General features: G+C 32.0%; 1 protein-coding gene across 11 annotated transcripts in view; it reads right to left on the bottom strand.

Moving 5' to 3' along the window:
• The window catches only part of SCML2 (Scm polycomb group protein like 2), a 147,624-nt gene that overhangs the window by 75,519 nt on the left and 44,175 nt on the right, over positions 1–27,930 (bottom strand). For all 11 annotated transcript variants that reach the window (XM_023500308.2, XM_031958932.1, XM_031958930.1 and 8 more), the window contains one exon: positions 21,204–21,447. In XM_023500308.2, coding sequence (XP_023356076.1) covers positions 21,204–21,447 — 244 coding nt within the window. The remainder of the gene's footprint in view (positions 1–21,203; positions 21,448–27,930) is intronic.

Raw genomic sequence — 27,930 nt, 5'->3', positions numbered from 1 at the left:
GAGGCTGAAGAAAGCAGAGGCAGAAGCCAAGGACAAAGCTGCAAGATCTCTCAGAGCCAGGCAGAGAGATAGGCCTAAGCTAACCGGGCTATATATTGAAGGACACAATAAAAGATCTAAACTTTTATCACCTGGCTGTGTTTTGGGAAAAGAAACACCAACATCAATCCCTGTTTTAAAGCCTTCCAGAGACGAAAAAGTTTGTCTTCAAGTGTTTACAGTCTGGTAGAGATAATACATAAACAAGTGGCTATTAAATATACAAGTGGCATTATACATGAAGGACATTAAAGAACAGGCATCACTTGTATAATGCAAATTCTGATTGTGGGCTCAGAAATTAGATGCCTGTTTTCCAAGAAGCTACTTAATTAAATTTAAGTGATGAAAAAATTTTACTCACTTATCTACTCAAGTATAGAGGAAGTTTCAACTGCTTTAATGCTGAGTCATTTCAATCATATCCAACCCTTTGTGAATCGGTTTGGAGATATCATAGCAAAGATACTGGAGTGGTTTGCCATTTATTTCCCCAGTGAATCCATTTTGTCAAGAACTGAGTTCTTCCTGGCTCTAGGCCCAATGCTTTCTCCACTGAGTCACTGGCTGCCTAATCTGCATAAATGATCAAATGAGATAGTCCCTGTAAACTATTTTGTAAATATTAAAGTGCTAACTAAGGGTGAGATCTTATCACATTCAATGTCAGTGAAGAAAGTACCTACCAATAATGAAATCAAAGATTTTTAAACTAGAATAAGAATGTCTATATCTAGAAGAAAGAAAGGTTAAGAAATGGGAACTTTCTTTCTTCTAGATATAGAAAACCCTTAAGAAATGGGAAGGTAAGCAGAGTACATATTAAATAAAGATGTCTCAAAAAAAATTTTCTGGGTAAGCAGAAAGATAGATTTACATGTTTTTCTTTCTTGAAACATATAATCTATACAACTGATAATGCTTTACTCATCTACTGTGGGAAATTCAGGAGGCATAAAAGATGTTTGATACAACATGATACCTTTTCCCATTACATATGGGACATACTAAAATGTCTGCCTTTACAAAAAAAAAAAAAAAAAATTAAGGCAAAATGGCAAGAAAGATCTTTCTACATTTCCTCTACATAAGTAAATGGTGATTTCTGCAAAAGCAAAAAAGAAAAAAAATTAAATATATGATTTGTGCAAAAGCAAAAAGAAATTAAATATAATCCATATGTTAATACATGTAAATATGAGTGTTCTTTTTTTTAAATGATAATTTTCTTTCAAACATTTTTCCTTTTGCATTACTTTTCACTTTCTACTACCAAATAAAGGAGCTCATTCATATGAGAAATAGAAAAATTGGTAATTTTTTTAACCATGAGAGCTCTGATAAGAGAAACAGGTGTTCCTCAGAAAGATTTAAAATATACTATTAAATAGTGTGTGTGTGTCTAGATATAAAAATAAAAGGAAGAAGGGCTGATTGGAGAAGTGTTTCTTAAGTATTAGGCTCTATCTTAAAAATCTTTCATAGACATAAAAAGCTAGTCAATAAAATTTTTGAAATTTTAAAACAATTAGGTAACAAATAACTAATAGGTAACAAAAAGAATTATCAGAACCTATTATACCCAGTTTATATGCCCAGAGAAATCACAACAAAATAAATAGGCTCAAAAATATAAAATGCACAAACAAAATAAAAAACACTTGAAAGGTAGGAAATTTTTATATCAAATTTTTCTGGAAAGAATTCATTTCAAAGTCATTCCCCTAAGTAATCCAGAAATATGAATAAATTGTTCCCAAAAGAACTGCATACTACTAAGAACTACATCAGAGAATGCTTTAAATTACTTCTAATAAGAGAAATATGAATGGAAATAAAGCAGAAAATTGGAATCAATGATGAAATATGAAAATAGTCAATATTGGAGATATGACAGAAATATATTCCTTTATTGACAGAACTATGAAACTGGTACAACCATTCTTTATTATTCAGAAAAGTAGCTTAAAAATTCATGTTTGTTCATTTTATTTTAAATAATGGAATACTACACTTTCAGCTGAGGCTGTTCTAACATTAAACTATTCCCCCCACTCATGCCATCCCCATCCTTCTCTTCCTCCCCTTACCCCCATATATACACCTACCTTGCTCTCATATTTTGTACTATCTGGTCTATATTTTGATGTATATGTTCTCCAATTTTGTTTTTGCTACAGAATTAGCTAAATGGGGTTCTTTTGATAAATTCTATGTATTCATTGTGGAATTGATATTGGTGGGAACAAGAGTCAAGTTTTAAGATATAAAGCTTGGGTCATGCTGCTTCGCCCAATATTGATAAAGCAATCATAAATTACACTGAACCTGATCATGTCATCTAGTTAAATAATATTTAAGAGAATAAGTAAAATATACTCCTAGTCTGGTAACCCCTTATCTCTGAGAAAAGGAGAGTGGCTTTTGACCCCCAATTTCCTGAAAGGATTGAAAGTGTACTCCGGAGAAATTTCAGGGGAGAAGAGATTGGAAATATCTAATCCTCTTCCCTTTGAGCCACACAATGATATCCCTTTGCTAAATGCAGGGGGTACAATTCTTGCTACAAAGACAAATATAATTGATCAAAAATAGCCCAGAGGTAAAATCTAAAAAAAAAGAGAAAATCCATAACAAGAAAAAAGCATAAAAGACTTGAGCATAAAAGCAAAAAAGACTTGACCACAATGATAAAACATCAAAGAAATTAAGTAAGAGGATTTTGGGTTTTTTTGTTTTTTAATGAAATCTGAATTGAAATCAGAACTCTGGAGAAAAAGCTGAAGAATTATAAATAGGCTAATACAAAGTATTATACAAAATATAAACCATACAAAATATAAATAAATATAATATATATTATATTATAAATATAATATATACAAATATAATATAAAAATATATTTTACAATATATAATATAAATATAAAATACAAAACCACAATCCTCCAAAGACGAGGGTCAGACCTCAACCTCTGTCCACCACAACCCCAACAATGTGACAACTTTTCCTAAAACTATCATACTCTTCTTCATTTTTTTCCTTTTCACAGCCCATTAATAGAAAAAGCTATCCATACTCATGATATTACTTCCTCTCACCTCAGTCACTTCTTACAATCTGATTTCTGACTTTACAACCCAACTAAAATTTCTCTTTCAACAGTTATCACTGACCTCTTTATTGCAAAATACAATGGCCTTTTCTTATCCCTATTTCATGAGGTATCTGCCTGATATCAAATTCCATGATATGACTTCATCTCCAGGATTCTTATCCTCGTCTTGGATGTTCCATTATTCAAATAATCAATCAGTTGCAAAATTAAATTGTTTTGGTTCCATCGAATGAATCCATCCCTTGTCTCTCCATTCCACCACTTTTGTTCAAGATTTCATCACCAAATAGACAATTTGACAACTGAAAGGAACTTAAGATATCTAATCTAGCCCATAAGTGAAAATGATTCCCACTCCAACAAATATAACATGTGGTTGGTTTAGCCTCTGCTTAAAGATATCCATGATGAGAAATCCCACTGTATTCATGAAATGGCCAATACTACATCTTGATAAGTTCTAATTTTTAGGGAAGTTTTTTTTTTTTTTAAACTGATATTTAATGCTCTGCCAAAGGTTGTGTACAAACTGTCCATGTGAACATTTGGGGCAGAGTCTCTCTTAGCTCATTTTGCATTTCTTTCGAGCTACAATTGTGCTTCACTCATAGAGTACAGCACCTTTTCTGATAAGGGTGACCTATGCTAGGCAGAGCTATGCCAGGGTCTCCCATGCCACACAATCAATTCCAAAGTTCTTCAAAGAAAAGATACTAGCTGTGGACATGTCACTTGACCTCTACCTCAGTTTCTTTATCTATAAAATAAGGATAATATTAGCAAACTCCAAGTATTGTTATGAGGATAAAAGGAAATTGTACTTTGGAAAACTTATAAGGGCTATGGAAATGCCGGCCACCATTTATCATTATTATTCCATTCATTATTTTTTTATGGTTGTTATTGCTATTATTTTTATTATGATCACTTACAATAAAATTATAATTTGCTACATGACCTTGGGCAATTGTTTGATTTAAATGTGCCTCAGTTTTCTCATCGGTAAAGTAGGGATACTAATAGCACATAACTTTCAGAATTGTTCTAAGTATGAAATGAAATCATACTTATAAAGCAATCTGATATTGAAATAAAGCTTTCCCTAGAACACTTAAAAAAAAAAAACCTGACATTTAAGCCTAAATTTGTCTCCTGCTAACTTCCACCCTGAAGTCAAAGAGAATAGTTCTAATCCCTCTTCCACCACAGCCCTAAAACCACTTGAACATGGCTATCCTATGCCTCTTAAATCTTTTGCAGAGTATGTATTTCCAGTTACTTTAAGCCATAAGTCAAGAAGTCAAAGCCCTTCATTCTTCTATAGTTACTCTATTATGGACAGCAGCTACTATCGCAGATAATAAATGTCTTTACGGAACTATCTCACTGGGAACTTAATATTCTAGGTGGGAACAGTAGAGCACAAATAAGACTAACATCTCCTTATTCCTAAATGGTAATGTCACTTTTAATGCAGCCCAAGTTACATTAGCTTTTTGGCCTGGCCCTATCACCCTGCAGATAATAACCCCACTTCCTATCTATTTCAGAAACACTGTAGCCTAACATACTTGTGAAATTGATTTCTTGTAACAAAATCCAAGAATTACATCTATCCCTACTGAATTTCATTATGTTAGATTTAGTCCAATGCTTTAGACTATCAAGATCCTTTTGGATCTTGACTGTTATCCCTCCTAGTTTGAAGCCACATGCATCCTATTTTGGCATTACCTGTAAATATAATAATGGAAAAGCATGCCATTTTTGTCTCTAACTCATTTGAAAAAATGGTAACTAGCATAGGGCTGAGTATGTACCCTTACCACTGCGCCCCAAGAAATAATAAGAGACTTTCTGCCACAGTGACACTAAACCAATGAACCATTAATAACTACACTTTGAACCAGGTCACAGGACCATTTGGGAATCCAATTATTTGCATTATCAATTAATCCACGTTATTTCCATTTTCTCCAAAAGATAAACATAAGATACTTTTTACAAAGTTTTTTTTTTTTTTTTTTTTTTTTACTTTTTTACAAAAGTTTTGCCAAAATCTAGATAAACTGTCTATCATATTGCCTTTGAGGGAATGAATTGATGATGTGTTCAACTTCTTTTTCTAAAACAGCATCTTAATTTTAAGTATTTTATTTCTTTTCTTAATCTGGAAAATTTATATTTTTGTAAATATTAACAACTTCACTTATTAGATTGTCAGATTTATTGGCATACAGTTGGGTAAAACAGCTCCTAATTATTGCTTTAATTTCCTCTTCATTGGTGGCGAATTCACTCTTTTCCATTTTTGAAACTGTTAATTTGGTTTTCCTTTTTTTTTTTTTAAAGGAAATTAACCAAGAATTTGTCATCTTAATGATTTTTTCATAAAAATGACTCATAATTTTATTAATTAGTTCAATAGTTTTCTTACTTTTAATTTTATTAATCTCCCATCTAATTTTTAGAATTTCTAATTAGGCATTTAATTGGGGATTTGTGATTTGTTCTTTTTTAGAATTTTTAAATAGAATGCCCAATTTATTCACTGATTTCTTTCTTTCTTTTTTTTTTTTTTTAAATGTAAGCATTTAGAAATATGTAATTTTCCCTAATTACTACTTTGGCCATAAATTTTAGTATGTTGTCTCATTACTATCATTCTTTTTGATGGAATTGTGGTAATTTCTATGATTTGTGGTTTGACCTATTTTTTGGCATTAGTTTTCAATTAATTTTTAACTTATCTTCCCATCACTCTTTATTACAAGTAATTTTTATTGCATCATGATCTAAAAAGGATGTATGTGATATATCTGCCACCTTTCTGCACCTGATTATGAGATTTTTGTGCTGTACTGCAGAGCAAATTTTTGCATGTCATGGTTACCACCTTTTGGATGCTTTCTAGTTCTAAATCTGTGACTGTATTAGATGAAAAAAACAGAGGTGAGAATATTCCATGGAGATGAAAAAGGGCTTAATTGCTACCATCTTGAACTACAAAAAGACAGAAGTTAGACAGAGATACAGAATAGGTCCATAGAGACAGACCAAAAAAAACTTGTTTCAACAAGTTGTGTCAACAAGCAACCTCATATATCTTTTTAGAGACTATGATTTTGAATGTTTTCCATTCAAGAGAGTAAGCATATATAAACTTTTAATGTCACTTACTGTCCTTGAATTGAGTTATTTCCCATCCAGTCATAGATAAATGTAAACTTCATTTTTTTTCCCTTTTCCTGAGGCAATTGGTATTAAGTGACTTGCCCAGGGTCTCAATGAAATTCCCTTTGTACTACAATGCATTTATATTTACACATACACACACACACACACACACACACACACACACACAAACTTCTTGATAATTGCAAAATATATTACATAAGTTCTTCCTTTTCAGAACTGTTAAGTATGGTCACTGAACAAACATTTATTACACATCTACTATGTGCCAGACGTTATACTTTAAAAAAAAAAAAAGGGGGGGGGGGAGGAGGGATAGAAAGAAAGTTTAAAATAATTCTTGCTCTTAAGGAACTAACAATGTAAGTATATGGATTATCTCAGACAATAGGTCTGAGGCTTACAGAGCTTAAGTAATTTACTTACTAAAATCAGGAAGCTAGTAAAAGGCAGGAACTGGGACTTGAACTCAGGTCTTATGATTCAAGTCTGAGGCTGTCCAATACAACATGTTAGCAGAATTAAGCAGACCTAGAGATTTAATAGAATTTTTTTTATGATTATTGCAAAATCATCATGTGGTCTGACTGTGCTTTAATTTAAACTTCAGAATCTTTTAAATTTAAAATTATATAAATCAATGAAGGGAAAAAAACTTAAAAAAACAAGGACACTTTTATATCATTCTAAAACATAAGTATTTATGTTTTATATATTTTTAAAATGGTACATATTACTTACTTTTAGGATGACAAGCATCATATATATGAAAACATCCACTTAAAATTAATATGTAGACTCACTGTGAGTACATACCAATGTCACTAATTAATCACTGAAATAAAAGATCTATAAAGAAACTATCAAAATAGAACACATGGTGATTGTACTATGGTCAAGAAGACCATTTTAGGAAACTTGGCAAATGTAAAAAACTTAGAAAAACATTCTCCAAATGGTCAAAAAAAAAAAAAAATCTAAATTTCCACAAAGGTAGATATCACAATCATTCAGTGTTCCTAAGAAAGTAGGGGCAACAAGTCTTTTCCAATGAATTCTAAAAACAAATTCTAGTCCACTTAGGGTAAACCGTAACATCTCTTGATTCCCAGGCTGCCCCCTTCCCAACTTCTTCCAGCTAAGCCATTGAAGCCAGGATAAAAGCATTGAGGGGTTGGAAGACCATACAAATTAAAAAGTTTTCAATCTGATAGAAAATTGCTACTTAACTATCATCAATGAATACTAATTTTTGAAGTTATCAAAACAGTTACTAACTTACTAAGAAAGCCTCAAAAGAGTTTAAAGATTTTAAATCCTAAACTTAAACAAATCCAGTTTAAATTATGTTGGGATCAATTCAGTAACTATTGAGTGGCAAATTAAAATAATCAATATGTCTGTCTGGATTTTAATTAGCTTGGTATTTATCTTATGTAATCATAAGGTCTTAAGATTTAAGCACAGAAAGGGAGTAACAAAATAGAAGAATTAAAGAAGAAAACTTAATTGCAATGAAACCTTAATGGCTTAAATAAGGATCAGTTTTTAAAAGGCACATTATTCTAGTCTAGCCATATATGCTTTGTAAACTCTTTTATTTCGCTCCATAGATAGTACATTTTTATACAGAATATATTTCAAAAATGCTACTCATAGATTCTTACTTCAAAAGAAAAAAACATTCTAACTACAATAATATTAAAGAAACTTACAATCACTGACCTTTTAACACTTATAGAAAAATTTCACATTAAAAGCTAAGAAGACTACTAGTTTAATTCTTTTTTTTATCCTCATTAATGAATTTTCTAAGTCATCCAAGTAAATTTTTAAAGCTGCCATTTTCCTTCTATACAAAAATAATATCCATGATACCATATACTGTTTGAGAAAACATCAAGATTAGTCTGTTACAACTTCTATATAACAAAACGGTTGAATAAAAAATTCAATAATTTATCAGAAATGTCACATTTCTATATTTTTATCATAAAAATTTTAAAATTCTTTTCTATTTTAGCAGAAAAAATATAACTTCATATTCATACCCATAAAATTCTTTTAGTTGCTCTTTCCATTTAATTTGCTAATTAAGATGACTAATTCAGGCTTAAAATAACCATACAATCAAGTTTACTACACTCTATTATTTTTCTATATAATAAAAGTATAAAACCAAACTAACTTGAATATGCTAATTCAAGTAGAATGTCCACAATTTCAAAAGTAAAATCTCGTTTTAAGTATTTTTTTCCTCCTGCTGATAGAAATTATTGACTCAATAACCAAAAGACAGCATAGCAAACAATAGCATTAATTTGTCACACTGGGAAAATATAATAATTCTTTCGAAACAACACCCACCTTTAGATATATTTCAGAAAAACAAATTGTTGCTGAATTTACCCACTTAACATGGACTGGTTCACTTGATAGCTTTCCTTCTTACTTGCAATGAAACTCCCATTTTATTTTTATTTTTTTTTTTTTTTTGGTTTGTTTTTTGTAATAAAGCACATGCGGCAGTGCAAGCTGAAACACTAGCAAATGGGGAAGCAGCTATTTGCATTTGTTGATGAGGGGTGGGAGGGGGAAAGGAAGGAGGGAACTAAGGAGACTGCTAAAGCAATTCGCATATTGTCTGCAGACTGTATTGACAGTGATCATCAGTCACCTGTTCATACTTCCTTCACCCCTGCCTTTAGAGAGAGACCAAAGGTTACACTGGGTCACAGAATCTGAAGAAATGAGAAAACATGCAAAATCTAGCAGCCAACCCACTGCATCTGTAGGCAAAGTTATCCCCACTAGACCACATGTTCCAAAAACTAAGACGTTTTAATAGTCTCAAGAGAACTTGTTAAAATATATCACTGAAAACAAAGAAAAACTCCAGTCTCTGTTTGCAATTATTACAAAATTTAACTGTAACATTTTAAACAAAAAGGTCAATTTTTCCAAGATACTTCTTTGCATCACAAAAGCCTTCCAATTTACAGTAAACCATTTGTAGTTTCAAGCTGCTCTAATGAAAAAGAAAATATCAACTGTTTTAAATTTCAAGAATTTTAGGAAAATCATTTGATTTAATAGTGTTTCTGACCATCTTCTTTATACTCAACATGAGTGGTAATAATCTTTCAGGGACTTTCAATATTATTGAATATATACGGAAGATTTACTAATTTCAATAAATGCAAAAAAATCTAAATATTTTCAAATGTCTACAAATATAACATGGACTCAGCTAAGAAAATTAAACCAATAGCATTTTCAATGAAAAATAATTAGACCTCTATTACTTCTGATTTCTTATGCCATACATGCAACATGGTTTAAAAACATTGCTTTATATAATGTAGTTCCAAATGTGTTTGTCCACATTTCTAACACTGTTATAAACCAGAAACGCTGGTGCAAAGGGAAGGAATATGAGTCTATCCTCCCAAAAAAAAAAAAAAAAAAAAAAAAAGAACGATGATAACAAATCTTCTAGTTCCTTAATATTAAAATTCTGGAGTGAAGTACAATGAAAATGATTATTTTTACCTCTTAATTTTTAAATAAAGAATAGTATTAATCATGGCATTTTAGTTTTATCTTTAGAGGAAAACCATGTGGAAGAAAAATGAAATATTTTCCTGTTTATTTAAGAAAAGCCTTGAAATATTTACATAAGGAAAGCCAAGGAGACAAAGCTTCCTGAACATTTTAAGTCAGAAAATGTTCCATGGAGGTTTATTAGATATATATGTTTACATTTACATTAATTGATACTTTATTGAAAAACTGTTATAGTGATTTTCAACTTTTTTAAAAGCAAGTTTTCCACTTAATTGAATTGAATTGGGTCGAAGAATAACTTTCCCCCCTAAATTTAGGGAAATGACAATAATTCTTTTTTAAAAGGTATATTTTGGTCATAAAATAATTTAAAAATTAAAAAGAACTTAAAAAGAAATAAAAAATTTGAATTATTCAAATAAAACAAATATGCATGCATCTCACTACATGATTTATTCCGTTTATCACTAGAGATGAAACTGATATTTAGAACTGGCTCAAAAAGTAAAATTTTAGTTTTATAAATATTGCCTTAATCAAGAGCCCTATATGTCAATTATATTAGGTATTCCTGTTTTATAACATTCTCCACAAAATTGTTTGTGAGGAAATTGTTTTTCTTCCTAAAATTTAAGTTATATTCCCATAAAAAAAAGTCCCATCACTGATTTTGTAATAAACTTTCATAAAAGAAAAGGTCAAAATGATAGTCTAATGGCACATTTTCCTGATTTCAAATTTTTCCCTCTTCTACTTTTTCCCAGTCCAACAACAGCCTTTGGATCAGAGGAATTTATCATATGTCCTTGGGGTTCTCCAACATAACATTCAAAAGCAGCTGGAATTTTGCTCCCCTGCTTGAAACCTTTAAGTATACTTAGTCTCTGAAAAAGGCTGCAAAAATCACATTTTGTCATTATATTCTACCAAGTACGCACAAAACCACAAAACTCAATTAATTTTGAACTCTCATGTTAACATAGAACAACTTTGAGCTCTTTATCAATTGTCCGTCCTATTATGCAAAACATGCTAAATAAAAAAAAAAACATGATTTATCTATAAAACATTATAATGGAAAACTAGAAAAACGGATATAGAAATTGGTGTAGAACAATAATATCACTATAAATGTGGGGAAAAATCTATATTTGGAATATACAGAAAAAAATTATATTGGTAATATGTATTCCAGACATATCTGATTTATCAAAATCATTCAAGAAAAATGTTTCATTCTGCCCATAAATGTAACTGCTAAGGAAGCTAAAAGTAATCTAATTTCTTATCCTGTACAGAAAATCCAGAGGAAAAATGCCTACATTTAAACTACTTGCTTACAGGTTTTTTCCCTAAAGATACAAAAAACAAAGTTTTTCTTTTTTAGAATACAAGTTAACTTTAAGAAATTTCTAACCCTATCTCTTAATCTTAAATTATGCAACTTCTTCAACCTGATTTTTCAGGAAACTGAAGAAGTGGATTAGATTAATTCTTAAGTATTATGAAAGAAATAATTGTTTTAGAGCACTGAATTTTATACTACTAGGAAACTTGATATATTTTCGTATTCCATCTCTTGTAAATAATTCCTTCACAAGTTAAAGGAAAAAAAAAATTAGGAAACAGGATCTTTGATTCTGTGAAAAACAAAAATATATTTAATAGCAAACAAAACAGGTTGCACTTGATTTTAATTATAAATATTGGCATTTAAAAAATATTTTTTTTTTAAAAGAGCAAATTTTAAATGACATTAACACCATCCTAGAGTATGGAAAAAATGACCTGCATTTCCCCCACAGATGCCATAGTTTTAGGTAATATAAATAAATCTTCTGAGATGCCACAGAGCTAATTGGAAGCAAATGTACTAAAAAATTGAGGAGTTAATTAACTAAAAGGGAAGAAGAAAAAAAAACAAACCAAAAGAAACTCCACAGTGAAACCAATTTTTTTTCTTAAATTTAAGATTTTCTACTCAAATTTCTCTTTTCCTATTAGATTTTTCTACCAATGGTCTAGTTGACACAGCTCTGTCCTTTGTGTGCCTTTGAAATTATTTGACCATTGGTAATGGGAAACAGCTGTTGGAGAAAGTTTTGAAATGAATTATATAGGTTTTTGTTACTGTACTCATTTTTTTGAGCTTTTCTGAATTAAAATTACAATTTGTTTAATGTCAAGTCACATTGAAAAGAGAGCTTAAGTCACTTGAACAATACCACATTTCTTTTTTAAAGGATTATCCAGTTGAATAGTCAATCTTCATTAATTGTCTGGAAACATTTAGAAGTGCTATTCTGAATTTTAAGATCTAAAAAGAAAATAATTACAGATAGCTTGACAAGTAAATATTAATGTAGTCCTTTTATACTTATGAAACTTTAAATAATAAAAAACAAATTTAACATTTAAAAATCTTTGATGCAATTTCAGTTTCCTTTTAACTCTCCACCACCTTCAAATTTCAATAACATGGGACAATAACATGAAAAACCTATTAAGTTTGAAAATTTTTATATTTAAAAAAGAACTTTGCAATCAATTCCATGTTGGACTCTCAAATTCTTTTACCTAAAGGGGGAAAAAGGTAATTTTTTTTTTTTTTTAAAGTAGGAGAGAGGTTGATGGAAAGTTAAGAATTTGATAAAGAACCACCAGCTTAAGCTGACAAAGTGCTGTACCAAAGGAGGAAGGATCTGAAGACGTCAATCTAACACACCAGGGAGCTTACACTTTGCAAGTCAAAACAGCCTGGGGTTTCAATACCCTCTCCACAGGTCAAATAAAAAGCAGGTTGATAAACTGAGACATTACCCTACATACCCCAATCTCTCCAGCAGAGGGAATGGAAAAGCCTTTAAATTAAAATGTCCAACCTTTTTTGTACTATGGATGGAACCTTTAGGCAGTCAGACTGGTGAAGCCTATAAAATCTTTTTCTTAGAATAATGTTTAAAATACATATGATTTACAAAGGAACACAATTACAAAGTTAATAATACTGAAAATAAAAGAAGTGCACAGAATCCAATTACAAGAATCCTAGTGGAGTTAATACAGTCCATATATCTAGAACCACAACCACAGAAACACAGAACTTCAAGAGCTAAAAGATGCTCAAAAATAAGAGCTACTCTACCTTATAATTAAATGGGAATCCTACAGGATCCCTAACAAATGGTCATATGGATTCTCTGGAGTACTTAGAATGAAGTGAAGCTGATCTCTTTAAGGTTTAATTTTTAGACTTCTACAGAAGGGAAGCTCCCCTCCGTACAATAATCCATATCACCTTGAGAGAGCTCTTAATTGTTAGAAAGTTTTTTTTATTACAAGAAGCTGAAATCTATCTCTTTCTTTAATTTCTTCCAACTGATCCTAATGTGGGATGATGTAGAATAAATCTTAACCTGTTTCACATAACAACTCTTCAAGTATATCTTCAGACAGATTTCCCCATCTTTATTTCTAAATCCCTGTTTTCAGTTCATCTTTCTAATTCAGTTTGTCAATCATCTGATTAAAAAGCATTTATTGAACTCCTACATTTATTAAGCTCCCACTGTGCTAGGCATTGTTAGGTAGTAAAGATAAAAATGCAAATGAAACAATTCAAAAAACTTACTTCTAACTAGGAAAATGACAAGTATGCACAAAATAAATACAAAAAGCTTTTATAAGGTCACTTCTGCCTTGACAATGTCTGATAATGATGGGATTCAGACAGAATGGTCATGGAACAAGTCATTATTTTCTGTCATTTTTTATATACACACACAAATATATAAATTATTCTTTCATGAATTACTACATAGTAGATAAAATGACGGCTGTATATAGCTGAATAAAATATTGGAATGTAGATACATCTTCTCTAAATTCACTTTACAAGCATCTTAGTAATATTCTGAAAGAAAACACGACAACTGGAATGATATATATTTCATTTCTGTTGTTGTATGGTTTTAATTTCTTCCACTAAGTTTTTATATTTTGAAAACTTCCATCCTACATCACTTGAAGGCTATGAATATTTTAAAATTTTTAACAATTTTTCATATAGACTAAGCATTATTAAGCAACTAATATGTGCTAGGCATTGTGGTTAAGCTTATTAAATATACATCTTGAAACAAAGTAGAAGCTAATCAATTGGTGAATAAATAAGTTGTAATATGCTAATTTAATGGAACTAATTTATTGGACTGTAACATAAAAGCAATTATCTGAGAGAATAGGAAGTCTTTCCAAAGATAGGAGATAATGGGTATAGAACAAGACATATAGGGTCGTTTTTTCAGTGTGTATTAGGTTTTGCAGAACAGTTTTCCTCACCTCTTTATTATAAGGGTCTATACCCTGGGAAGTTGGGAGAAATGGGAGTAGAGGGAAGAAAACAGAATGGGACATAGTTTCTGTCAAATATTGCAGAAAGAGGATTTTTTTTCTTCAGATATACTAGATACTAGGGTTTTGTGTGTGTGTGTGTGTGTGCGCTTTAATAAAATCAATCTTGGAGTCATGCTCTCAAACTCAAAAAAGGCTTGCTTGTCAGTTTCAGTTCAAAAGTGAAGATTTTCAATGACTTCAAGGTCTCCAGATTTTTGCTAGTAGTTCCTTGATTTGTTTATTTTTTGCTGAGGTAATTGGGGTTAAGTGACTTGCCCAGGGTCACACAGCTAGGACATGTTGTGTCTGAGGCCAAATTTGAACTCGGCTCTTGGTGTCAGAGTCTTGGTCGACTCTGACTTCAGGGCTGGTGCTCTATCCATTGCTCCACCTAGCTGCCTCTCCTAGATTTCAATTTTATCTAAACTAGGCTTAGGAAAAAAATGTTATTTACAGTTTTAATGACTGCCCAGTCCTGATCAACCAAGAAGCTCTGACACTATAGGTTACTAGCAGAGGAGTGAATGCCTTATCTCACTCTACTCTACTTATGGATTGGGTTTGGAGTCTCCCTAATCCTAATTGTCTTGGAATCAACAGTTACTTTGCCCTGATTCACTACAACACTAGAACAAAATCACTTTTAAGCTAGGAATGGGAAGAACTTCCACTGCTTGACCAGACCCCACCCAAGACCACCAATTTAGATATCAGACTAATGCAATGCCTCTCCAGGCCCAGTGATTGATTCTTACACATAATATGACCCACCTTGTTATCATTAGACAAAGAAACTGCCATTGAGTATGAGTTTTAGACAGGTAACTAAGAACCTAATCATGAGGTATTTCAGACTCAGATCAAGTCTCCCTTCTTTCCCACATTTCTGAGAAAACTGAATGATCTGATTCCCACCCTTCCAGTCAAATGATTTTACATGGTACCTTTTGGTTATAAATACATGGCAACCAAAATAAACAGTCCAAAAGTCTCATGTAGCTGAACTCATTATTTAGTATACTAGGAAAAAGAATGAAAAGAATCTTTTTTGTATGCACAAAGGTACAAGGTATTGGTTTGGGGTCTGAATGATGCACCCTATCCCTTAGGGGTTTTGTCTCTGATCTTCGAGTCTAGTGGGTTGTTGTTAACAGACATGGCAGTAACAGCTACAGATTTCCATGAGCTGATAGGGAGAAATAATATGGTGAAAACAAGAAGCAACTGAGACAGGTGGCAGAATCTCTTAGACTGGGCACCTGATACCCTCATTTTCCCTCCTCCTATCCTTGGATGAAGGAACTGTTCTGTATTTAAACATCCAAGCTACTCATTTCTTGTTTCTTTTTTCCCTCCAAAAGAGGGAAGGCATAAGGAATGAAAAAGAAGCCTAATTCGTTCCTCACCTGCTACAGCCCTAGCAGGTGCTATACTTGTCCTATTCTGACAGGCCTGATTAATCATAGCAATTGGGGGCAGGTGCTTACGGGACAAGGGAATATCAGAGGCTCACAGAATAAATAAAACAAAATCATCATCAGATTTCAGCTCCACTAAGAGAAAAGCATTTAGGTTAAATCTATGTGGACAATATTATTATTATACATTTGTAATGCTTTTTATATGCAAATATTTTGCAGATGCTTCCCTTGCCAATTTTCTTTTGTATATGCAATCCCATACTCTAAATTTAGAAGCTCTTCTTACAAATGGGAGCTTTTTCTACATGTGAGATCCCATTTAGATGTGTTAAAACTTATCTTTCATGTATTTTACATGTTATATTGCTACCTCATATGAACAAAAACATTTTTCAAACAGTGAACATTTATTTCCCTAGAGTTTTCCTTCCTTTTCTGAAAAGGAAAAGGAAAAATAGGATGAAAGGATTCAGTAATCATAACTGAAAAAAAATTTATAGCAAGTTTCTCTGATAAAGACTTCATTTCTCAAATATATAAAGAATCGAGTTAAATTTGTCAAAATAAGAATCATTCTTCAATTGATAGATAAGTGGCTACAGGATATGAATAGGCAGATTTCAGATGAAGTATCAAAACTATTTATAATCATATTAAAAATGCTCTAAATCACTACTGATAGTAGAAATGGAAATTATAACACCTGTGAAATTCACACTAATATGAGAGGAAAATAACAAATACTATAGGGAATGTGGAAAAATTAAAACTCTAGTGCAGTGTTAGTGGAGTTAGGAACTGATTCAACCATTCTATAATTTGGAACTACAAGCAAAGGGTTATAACAACTTTGCATTCTTTTGATTCAGTTATACCACTACTGGGCCCCATAGAGGTCAAAAATAAAAAGGAAAAGGACCTCTATGTACAGCTTGTAAATGCATCTCTTTTTGTGACAATAAAATTGGAAATTAAGGTAATGTCCAACAATTGGGGAATAGTTAAATTGTAGTATATGATAGAATACTATCATACTGTAAGAAATGATAAGCAGGAGATTCTTAGAAAAACTTGTATGACTCCACATGTACAACCTATTATTAAATTTCTTGCTATCTCAGCAAAGGGGCAGGAGTGTGAGGGATACTTATAATTTAAAAAAACAAACATTTTAAATTGTTTACATATATTTGGGAGAAAAAGCAAAATATTAAATATAGTATTTTTAAAAGTAATTTCTAAGAGAAAGTTACCAGCAGCTGGGAATACCAAGAAAGACTTAATACAAATCAATGAGTCTTTGAAAGAATTAATGGAAACTAAGAAACATATAAGGGAGAAAAGCAATCTACTTATGGGAGGGAGAAGAATCAGTGCAAAAGTACTGAGAAGGAAAATGGGGTGTCTCATTCAGGGAACTTCAAGTAGGTCAACGTGGCTGAATCATAAAAAGGATAGAAGGGAATAAAATGTAAGCATATTTAAAAAAAAAAAAAAGATAACAAGGGGTCAACTTGTAAAGGACTTTAAATGAGAGGTCTTTTTAAAATTTCATTTTGGAGGTACACGGAAGTTACAAGAGCTCACTTGACAGGAAAGTAACCTAATTATACACTACAGAAAAAAAAATCACCTTGAAACTATGCCTAAAGTCTCTAAATTACAACAAAACCTTTGACCTAATAATATTCTCTTTACAGAATTTTTCTTTACAGATATATTTAAAGGAGAGTTTTGTGGTGATGACAAAGAAGTGAAAACTATGGAAAGTACTTATCAATTGAGAATGATATATAAAAACAATGAAATGCCATGGTGCTGCAAAAAAAATGAGAGAAACCTATGAAGAACTGATTTACAGTGAATTGATCAGAACCACATAAACAATTTAAATGATATCATAAAGGAGAAACAGATTTTAAAGATTCAAGTACCTTGATCGATGCAATAACTAACCACAATTCCAGAAGAGTGAAGATAATTATGGAATTGAATTTAAAATATAGACCAACATACACTTTTGGACAAGGCAAATGTTTTACTTTTGGGAACGGGAAATTTTTCACTTGATTATGGCTATTTGTTAAAAGATCCCCCCCACCCCTTTTCAATTGAGAAAAGGAAGGAGGGTTATAGGGAATGAAAATATTCACTATTGTTCACCAAAAACCATTATTTTTGCTCACCTCAACAGCTAAAAGAAGGATCAGAGTGGGAGTCTTAAGGCAAAGAGACCAATCAGAAGGCAAATTATCACAATAATCCAGGGAAAAGGGACTAAATTAGGGCTATGGCTACATAAATAGACATGAGACTCTGTGACAGCAGAAATGATAAAAGATTTGTTCCAAGAAAAAAAGCTTTACAACCTTCTATACCCTTTTTGCCTCTTAGATCTTCCTGACTTGCAATAAAGCCTCATTCATATGCCTCCTCCTAAATGGAGCCTTTCCTGATCCTCCTGGTTGTTCGTTTGCTGCCTATTAAAATAAATAAATATATATATATATATATATATATATAAATTTGGTTATATGTTGTAATCCTAAATCCTTCAGGACAGGGACTTTTTTTTTTTTTGCCCACCCACCCCCCAAACATTTATAGAGAATAGGTTGTTAATAAATGCTTGCTTACTTGGATTAGATCAAAGACCACTGCTCATACCAAGTGTCTGCTCAACATATCCTATGAGCCCCAGATACTAGTTATTTACTAATGAGAAAAGTTAAGACATAACTCCACACCATCTCTATACACTTCTCTGCAACTGCAAACTCCTCTACATCTGGAGTGACCAGACACTGAAACTGATATCACACTCCCCTAGTTATACATTGCCATGCTTCATCAAAAGGCACTAGAGAACAGAGGTCCTAATGATAACCTCTAGAACCTAATTGGTTCTTTCCCCATTCTATAAGAAGGAGGCACACTTGTACCTCACATGTACTTTTTTCTTATGGTTCACAATTATTGTCTGCTGAAGCAAAAATTCCTTTCCCCACTACTTCCCACATTCTCATTATTCACTACCAAGAAGAGAAGAGATAGTTCTATTATACCATACCCTTATCAGAGCTCTTATGGAAAACTTCATTTTTGGGAGGCATGATTTAAGAGAGATACTGATAAACCTGCATTGTTGTCTAGAGAAGTAGTGTCAAATTCAAATGGAATTGGGGGTCACTAAATTATATATAAAGATCTTCATAGGCCACACATATTGTCTTAGAAAAGCTCAGACTTAAATCATTTATGCTTCATTGTATTTTTACTTATTCTGTTAAATATTTCCTAATTACATTTTAATGTAATTTCCTAATTGCATTAACATGTCACACTTGGGGAGTGTTGTGGGTCACACCAAACTTGTGAGATACCTATTTGACACCTCTTGTCCAAAGGAAGGCTGTTATGAGGGTGATGGATTCTGTCTTAAAACGATTATTGATAGGCACCTAGGTAAAAAGGAAATAAGAGTATTGGACCTGGATTCAGGAAGCATTGAATTCAAATCTAGTTTTGGATACTAAGTAGTTATGTAACCCTGGGTAAGTCACTTAATCTCTGTCTCAGTTTCTTCAACTGTAAAATGGAGGAAATAACAAAATCTACCTTGTGAGGTTGCTGTGAGGATAAAATGAGATGATATATTTAAATATTTTACAAATCTTAAAGTGTTTTATGAATGTTATAATAAAAAATTGTTATAATTGGAAAAAAAAAACGATTATTGAAATAGCTGGGGATATTTAGATTATCAAAAAGATTTGCAACCTTAAAGTCATCCATGATTCTTAACTTTTCCTTTACCTACCAAAACTTGCTGATTCCACCTCCATAGCATGTCTTATCTCCCTAATTTTTTTCTCTCCATTCACATAACAATACCCTAGTTGAGAGTATGGTATCATCTCTCAGGTGGACTATGTGAATAAATATCCTAATTAGATTCCCTGCTTCTAAGTCTCTCCTCTCCAATTCATACTCCATACAATTATCAAATTAATAGTAAATATTCCTTCAACATGTATACATATATTATATTTAATTTATACTTTAACATATTTAACATGTATTGGTCAACTTGCCATCTGGGGGAAGGGGGAGGGAGGGGAAAAATTGGAACAAAAGGTTTTGCAATTGTCAATGCTGAAAAATTACCCATGCATATATCTTATAAATAAAAAGGCCTAATAAAATAAATAAATATTCCATCAAGTTTATATTCTCTTTTTTCCCATGCATTTACACAAATTATTCTCCTCTTTTCCCCTCCTTTTCCACATCCCTTTCCCATATCTCATGTGTAGAACACATTTCATCATCCCTTCACCTCTCAGAATCCCAAGGTTCTTTCTTGGCTCACCTCTATCACCACCTCCTCCATGAAAACTTTCCCAGTTGTTAGTACTTTTTTCTAATTCAAATTACCTTGTATTTCCTTATCTATATATATTATATCCTCCCAGTAGAATATAAATAGGGAAAGGATTATTTCTTTTTGATGTCTTCACAGTGCTTCTAACAATACTTTGCATATAACAAGAATATTTGTTGAACTGACTAGTATTAGTTATTTCAAAAGATATAAATAAACAGAATATCAGAATCTGTTTTCCAAATCCAAAACAAAATACTCAAATATGGATGAATTCATAATTTTATATTTAAATATGCTTATGTAGATATACATGTATATAAATACATACACATACATTTGAACAAGTAATTAATTACTTTACAATACCCACACCCATACGTTTCCAAAATGCAATTTAATCAATATTTACTGGGAGATCACTATGCTAGGCTTTGTGGAAGAAAAAAAAATGAATAAACAAAAATATTAAGAGATCACTTCATCTAAACCACATCCTTTCCAGATAAAGAAATTGAAGCCAAGAGAAGTAAAGAGGTTTGCCTCAAGTAACAAAGCTACTTAGTTTTGATTTTGTGTGGCCCTACCCATTTAGCCTAAATCCTGAGATGTTATTTCTCAATATCCCAGTCCAAACTGTGTTCCTCACTTGACTTAATCCCTTGGGATCCTATTCTTTTCTACCTTCTGCCTGAGACCTTTTGATACCAACTTCTGGCTTTTAATTTCTGATTCTATCACTGCTTCTGCACCTTGTATAAAATAATTTAGATATGTGAAACCTATCATCTCGTCAGCCTCATCCAACACACATGCCAATATTCTCTAGTTTGAGCTGATATCTTAGATTCTGTGCTGAGACTTGTCCTCAGATTTCTCAGTAGCCTGTATTACACCCTGATACATTGCATTGTTCTACACACATTTCTCCAGCTGGCTCCCAGGCTCAGACTTGGGCTGACCATTTATCTTGTTGCAACATACAACTCGATACTGGCTCTCCCAGACATTAAATAGCAAAAAGTCTTAAAGAACTCACTACTTTAATACAACAGAGGTTTATACCACTACTAATTGGCTTACCATTATTTCCTGGTGGTTGTAATGCATCTCCTGTTAAGCCACACCACCCAACTGGGAAGATATCTCGAGAATCATATCTGCACCAATAATCAAATGCTCCTCTCCAACCATCAAATGTAATAAAAACGTCATCTCCTTTAACATCTCCAACAGTTGCTGGGCAGATCAAATATGGATTCTTTTTATCTATTGCTTCAAGTTTCATTCCAGTTTTTAAAAGATTTGGAGCTGGTTTGGGTGGTTCCTACCAAAAAAAAAAAAAAAAAGATAAAATTTAAATTGTTAGAAAGCATTTTCAATCATTTTTATTTCTGCATCTTTATCAAAAAAAAATCCACATTAATCTGAAAACAAATAATAATGGAAAAAGATATCTCACAGCTGCTAAAAAAAAAAGTTATAAAAGCAATACTCTAAAAATGCATGATACCTGATGGCTCCTTAGTCTTTCATTCAGAAACTATTTATTTTTCTGTTACTGTTGTGCCACAGTTCCCTTTTAATGTCCTGACCCAGTTTCCCTAATTGTCCTATTTAGTTACTCTGCCTAGGTTATAACCATTCCCTCTTAATGTTTGATAGGATAAAGGTCTTATATCTTAGACCTTAGGCTATACTTATTCCTTCTTAATGTTTAATGGGATAAAGGTCTTTATCTATTTTATACATCATTAGCATATCAGGAGCCTCTCCAGTACCTCCCTCCATTATGTCATCCTAGGTGCCTGCCTCCATTAATGTCATCCTCATCCTAGGTTCCTCCCCCAATTAGGTCATCCCCATCCAGATACCTCCCCCATTATGTCATCGGTAATCCTATAAAAGAATTTTGTATCCAACATTCAGAGCTGGATTTTTTAAGTAGATAGTCTCATTCAGCCCTGGGACCAAACCATGGATCCATTTGGTCCCAGTACATCTCTCCATTTAATAAACTATTAAATTGTTCTCTAATCTCTATCTTGCTCAGTTTCTCCGGCATTACATTACTATAGACTTGATTGTATTTGTCTTTTATACAAATAACACTGAATTATCAAGAATATTGTTTCTGCAAATAGTTAAGTAAATGGAATGGATATATATTATAATGGAAAAAATACTGGACTTTGATTCAGGAAATCCTAAGATGAAATCTCCTCTTCTTTGTCTCTATAGCATTTATAGGACTTTGAATCCTAAGTTTGATTAAAAGGGTAACTTTATTTTACAGATGAAGAAATTGAGGTCCCGTGAATTTAAATAATTTGTCCTAGAACATGAACACTGTATTAGAAGATAAGATCTGAACCTAAGTTCTGAGTACAGAGCAAATCATTTCCTATACCATGCCTATGTTGTTTAATTTACCTAAAAGGAGCGAGGTTGGGAGGAGTGAGGGATTTGGATAGCTATTTCTACAAGTCTGAATGATTACATTTATTCTGCTCCACCCTCAGAGAACAAAACTAAAACACAATGGGTAAAAATTACAAAGATATATAGATTTCAGATTTGTGGAAGGAAAAACTTCCTAAAAATTGGACTTATCCTAAAGTAAAATAAGCAACATTCTGCTTTGTATTGAGCTCGCTAAAACTACGGAGTCTTCAAAAAGGCTGTCCATTTGTTAAAAGATTTTTTATAAAGGATGTTTCTTCCAGAAGCAGGTTGATCTCAATAATCTCAGGTCCTTAGCATTTCTAAGATTCTGCTACTGCCAATCTTCTAGAGCCAATTCAAAGATTACATTCTATAGGAAATCCTGTTTGATATCTTGACTGGATTACTACTCCCTTTCTTCCCTAGCTGCCACTTTTCTCTACTTCTCTACTGATTCACCATTTTCAGAGAGGAGAGTAATAGCACATACCAGACAGGGATCTTTTGAGGATCACCTATAAAGCTTTTGCAAACCTTAAAAGGCTATTTAAATTTGAACAATGGTGATTAAAATATATTGGGAATATTTTTATACAGATCTATACTAAACAGTAAGCCCCAGTAAGGCAGTGTCTTATCACATAAGTAGCAAAATGTTTACTGAGCAGATGTATAAAACTAATGCCAAACTTTCTCAAGTCCCCCAAAATTCCCAGCTTAAACAAATGACCTCACATAAGGAGATCATCAAGGCATCTGTTGGTGATTCCCTCAATTCCTCTCCTTCCTTACACCTAAAATTCTTTGTATTTTTATCTATTCTTTCTTTTTTGTCTATTCTATGGAAGAAATAGGCTCCCCTACTCATAAACCCTTCCAGCTGCACTCTTGAAACTATCCATTCCTTTGAAAGTAGCTATATTAATCCTTTCTGTTCTTTCCATCTTCAATTTTTCTCTTTCTAGTGGTGTCACCACGAATGTTCAAACATTACACAGACACAAACATACACACACACTTGTGCACGCAATCATCCTATCACATTCATTTCTTCTTCTAGGAAAGAACAAAAGCATTTAGAATGAAAAAAACAAATCTGATATAATAGTCTTATTATATATTATTCTTCTTCCTATTATATAAACAGCTTATGTTCTGTCTAAATGTCATCATGGTATTTAGTCTTTCAGAACTATAATTCTTAAATATCTACCTTAAGCAAGTTCAAAGTTAAAAGATATTTCATATTCAATAACTATAAAGTACTTACTCCAAAAAAAAAGAGTCCTGAAGAAAAATCAATAGCCAGAATGCTAACATTTTCATGCAAAGATCTTTTTAAAGGCAAATTAAACACATCTTTTATCAACATTCCCTCAGAGATCATTAAGAAGAAAATCCTCACAAAAACCAAAATATTTATAGCAACATTTTTTATGATAACAAAGAATAGGAAACAAAAGATACTACCATATCAAGTGGGAAATAGTTAAATAAATTGTACTACACAGATTGAGGGAATAAGGGCTGCCTTTTGCCTCTTTTTATATCCCAAATGCTTAGCACACAACTTGGCACATAGTAGTCGCTTAATAAATGTTGACTAATGACCGATGAAGACTGTACTGATGTGGACTGAAGTAGTGCAGAGCCAAGAAAAAATTACAAATGATCACAACAATGTAAAAATGAATCATAAAACAATCAGAAATATATGATGCAAAGTTACAAGGAAAAAGCAAAAAGAAATAGCCACATAACATTCCTTTGTAGAAGTGGGAGGGCTATGGGCATATGTGGCACAATATTTTCAGACTTTTCAGATGTATTGATTGGTTTTACTGATTTTTTTTCTCTTCTTTTCTTTAAAAAATATTGGTTGCTATATAAAAAACATGCCTGGAGGGAAATGAAGGAAAACGAATTTTAATGATATAACAAAAGATTATTTATAAAACCAAAAAAGACAAATGAAGAATGTCTTTAAAATAGAAGGAATTTTTAAAGTCTATGCTGGCACTATTGGTGACGTAGTGAATTCAGGCAACCATTTTGGAGAACAATTTGCAACTAATCCTAAAGGGCTACAAAACTGAATATTTTTGATTCGAGCAATATCACTATATCCCAAAAACACTGATGTGCAAAAACATTTATAGCAGCAATTTTTGCAATGGCTAAGAATTGGAAATCGAGGGGATGCTCACCAATTGGGGAATGTCTAAACAAGTTGTAGCAATGAATATGATTGATTATTCAATGAAATGACAAGCAGAATGATTTCAGAAAAACCTGCAGAGAATCACATAAACTGTTGATTGAGATAAAAAGAACCAGGAAACCATTACATATAGTATTAGCAATACCGTACATGAAGAACTGTAAATGATTTGGCTATTCTCAGCAATACAATACAGACAATCCTAAAGAATACATGATTGAAGCATGCTATTCGCCTCCAGAGAAAGAACTGATTGTTTGAATACAGACTGAAGTATGGTATTTTTCACTTTCATTCTTTTTTTTTTTAATTTGAGTCTTATACAAATGACATGCTTTCATATGTATAACCTGTACTGGATTGCTTACTATCTTAGGGAGGAGGGGGGGAGGGAAGGAGAAATAGAATTTGGAAATCAAAACTAAAAAGAAAATTTTAAAATTATTTTAACACGTGATTGAGGAAAAAATAAAATAGTACTTTTTAAAAGTCTATGTTGGTTACTCAGAACTACATATCCAGCCCCTGTCTCTCACCTGAGCTTTATTATCACATCATTATCTGTCTGCAAGATATTCAAAACTAGATATTTACACTATATTCAATTACTTTGTATATTAATTTGATGTTTATACTAATATTTTATATGTATTTGTTATGCAGCCCACTCTCCTACCCCCCCATTATACTGTAAGATCATTGAAGGTACAGACTGTTTTATCCTTTGGTACTACCAATAGTGCCTCGCACCTGACACGCAGATTTGTTTGATCAAAACTAAGCAAAATTGCAGGCACAAGAGAAATAGGTAAAGAGTACCAAAGCTAAGGTACAAATTTTGTTCTTGTTAAAATGTCCCAAGGCCAAGAACTACTATTTGTTGACTAAAAAGCAAAAACAAAAAACAACCCAAAAAACAGTGAACTTGCTGCTGTTCAATCATCATACATTCACTGAACATTTATTATATACCATTTTGAAAATACAAATGTACAAAGACAAATAAAATAGTCCCTTTCCTCAACTTCCTTAATCCTCTTAGGAAAACAGCACACACAGAGAGAGCATGCAAAAGAGAAATAAAGTAATATGGCAAAGGAGGAAATAGCAACTGGTTAAGGATATAAAGGAAAGAAGGAAAGTGGCATGTAGGACTAAAAAAGGTCTCCTTTAGGAAATAATAATTTCTGAATAATGTAATCACACAAACTACATATATATATATATATATATATATATATATATATATATATATATATATATATACAGTTGTTAAAGAAAATAATCTAAAAATAAAAAATACGAAGCAAAAGTAATGGTGAACCATTCCTAAGGTTAACAATCAGATTTAGTTGTCCTGCTAAAATATAGATGAATAGCAATGAATGGTGAGCATTTTGAAAATAAATAAAAAATTTTAGGCCTAATTACAAGAAGAAACATAACATAGAAAATATCAAGATGACTTAAGAAATAGGAGACGTGGGTTTAAGATCCTGTTAACATATGATGGCTTACGTAATCACTGAGAAGTGATATTTCTTCTGTGTTCTAGAAAATTCTAAGACTTTATCTATTAAAGAGAAGATAGAAACCTTTAAGAACAGAAAATATTTCTTTATCTGGAAGTTTCCTATACTAGTATAATCATGTCAGATTCCTATCCCTTTTCATAAATGACAATCATAGAACTGTTTTAAAGGTATTTTTCATATCTTGTATAATTAATATTAAGTAAATATTTTGGATTTAAAGATGTAGTGCTACACAGAATGTTAAAGTGAAATATCTATATTCATATCTATGTTCCAAGAGATACACTTTTAGAAAAGCTGACACAAAGAAAAGCACCAATAATCCAATCCAGAATTTACAGTCATTTAGTATCTTTTGTCAGAATTACTAGGGATTTTTCCATAAAAAACCTTTTTTTTTTTTTTTTTAAGTTGGGCTAGAGATATCTATTGTCCCAAACAATACACAAAAACCTCATTAAAAAAAAAAAAAAATTGTAAGAATACTGTTAAAGATAGCAGGGGCATGCTATTAAGATCAAGACCTTTTCTCTGGGACTGCTTAGAGATTGTTTGGGAAATGTCTCCCTCTGCTGCTTAAAATAGAAAACTATTCTTCCAAAATTTAATGGCGTAAAACTGAGCTAAAACTTTTAATGAATCAAAACAGCTTTCATTATTCACTTTATTAAGAAAAACTCATCCTGGAATAAGTTTTTTCACACTCCTTCATAAATATGGTAATGGTTTAAAAGAAACTACCAAGTAAAATAGAAATTTTCAATTTTGAATTTCAGCAAAACACTTAGAAGAGCCTATTAAATAATTAAAATTATATTACAAGCAAACCTATCAATAATCTGTGAAAAAATGCTAGTTTTGGTCTTACATTTTTTCCTGATATAGAAGTGCACTTCAATTACTTTTTTTACATTTCTTTCTCAATTACTCTATTTTCTTTACTCTTATCTCTTTCTCAATTATATAATTATTTATGTAAAACTATTTTTCACATTCATTTCCGAGTTCCAAATTTTCTCCCTTCTTTTTTCTGCTTCTATTTAAAAACGCAAACTGTGGTGGTGGTGATTTGTCCTTTGCTTTTTGAAGATGATTATCAATGACATCACAGATGAGCTGAGCATGAGTTGGATTTAAATGAGATAGTTTACACCAAGCTGTCAGTCTCATTCTCTCTTCCTGAGTCAACGAAGTCCAGTGGCAAGACAAAAGTCGAGAACCACTGGAAGGTTCCATGATACAGCGGACATCACGTATGACCAAAATCTAAGCTCTCCACAGCAACTACTTCAGTTATAGGCTGAGGAAAGGCTTCACATGCTTGATGCTTGACACTGACACCTCTCCTAACTCACCAACAAGTCTGAGGCTTGTTAATCACCCTGATCCTAATTTAGCCTGTCAACTGAGAGAATTTATTGAGGTCAGATGGCTGAGTACACTACATTTCAATTAATTTAAAAAAAAAAAAAAAAACAGCATTTTCAAAAATGCATTTTTGTCTTTTGTCTTTATAGCTTTTTTTTGGCTGAGGCAATTGGGGTTAAGTGACTTGTCCAGGGTATTAAATGTCTGAGGCCGGATTTGAACTCAAGTCTTAGCTGCCCCT

The sequence above is a fragment of the Sarcophilus harrisii genome, chromosome 3 (assembly GCF_902635505.1).
Source record: "Sarcophilus harrisii chromosome 3, mSarHar1.11, whole genome shotgun sequence".
In the NCBI taxonomy this organism is placed as follows: domain Eukaryota; kingdom Metazoa; phylum Chordata; class Mammalia; order Dasyuromorphia; family Dasyuridae; genus Sarcophilus; species Sarcophilus harrisii.
Note: the sequence above shows the minus strand (reverse complement) of the source record. Positions and strands in the feature narration are given on the sequence as shown.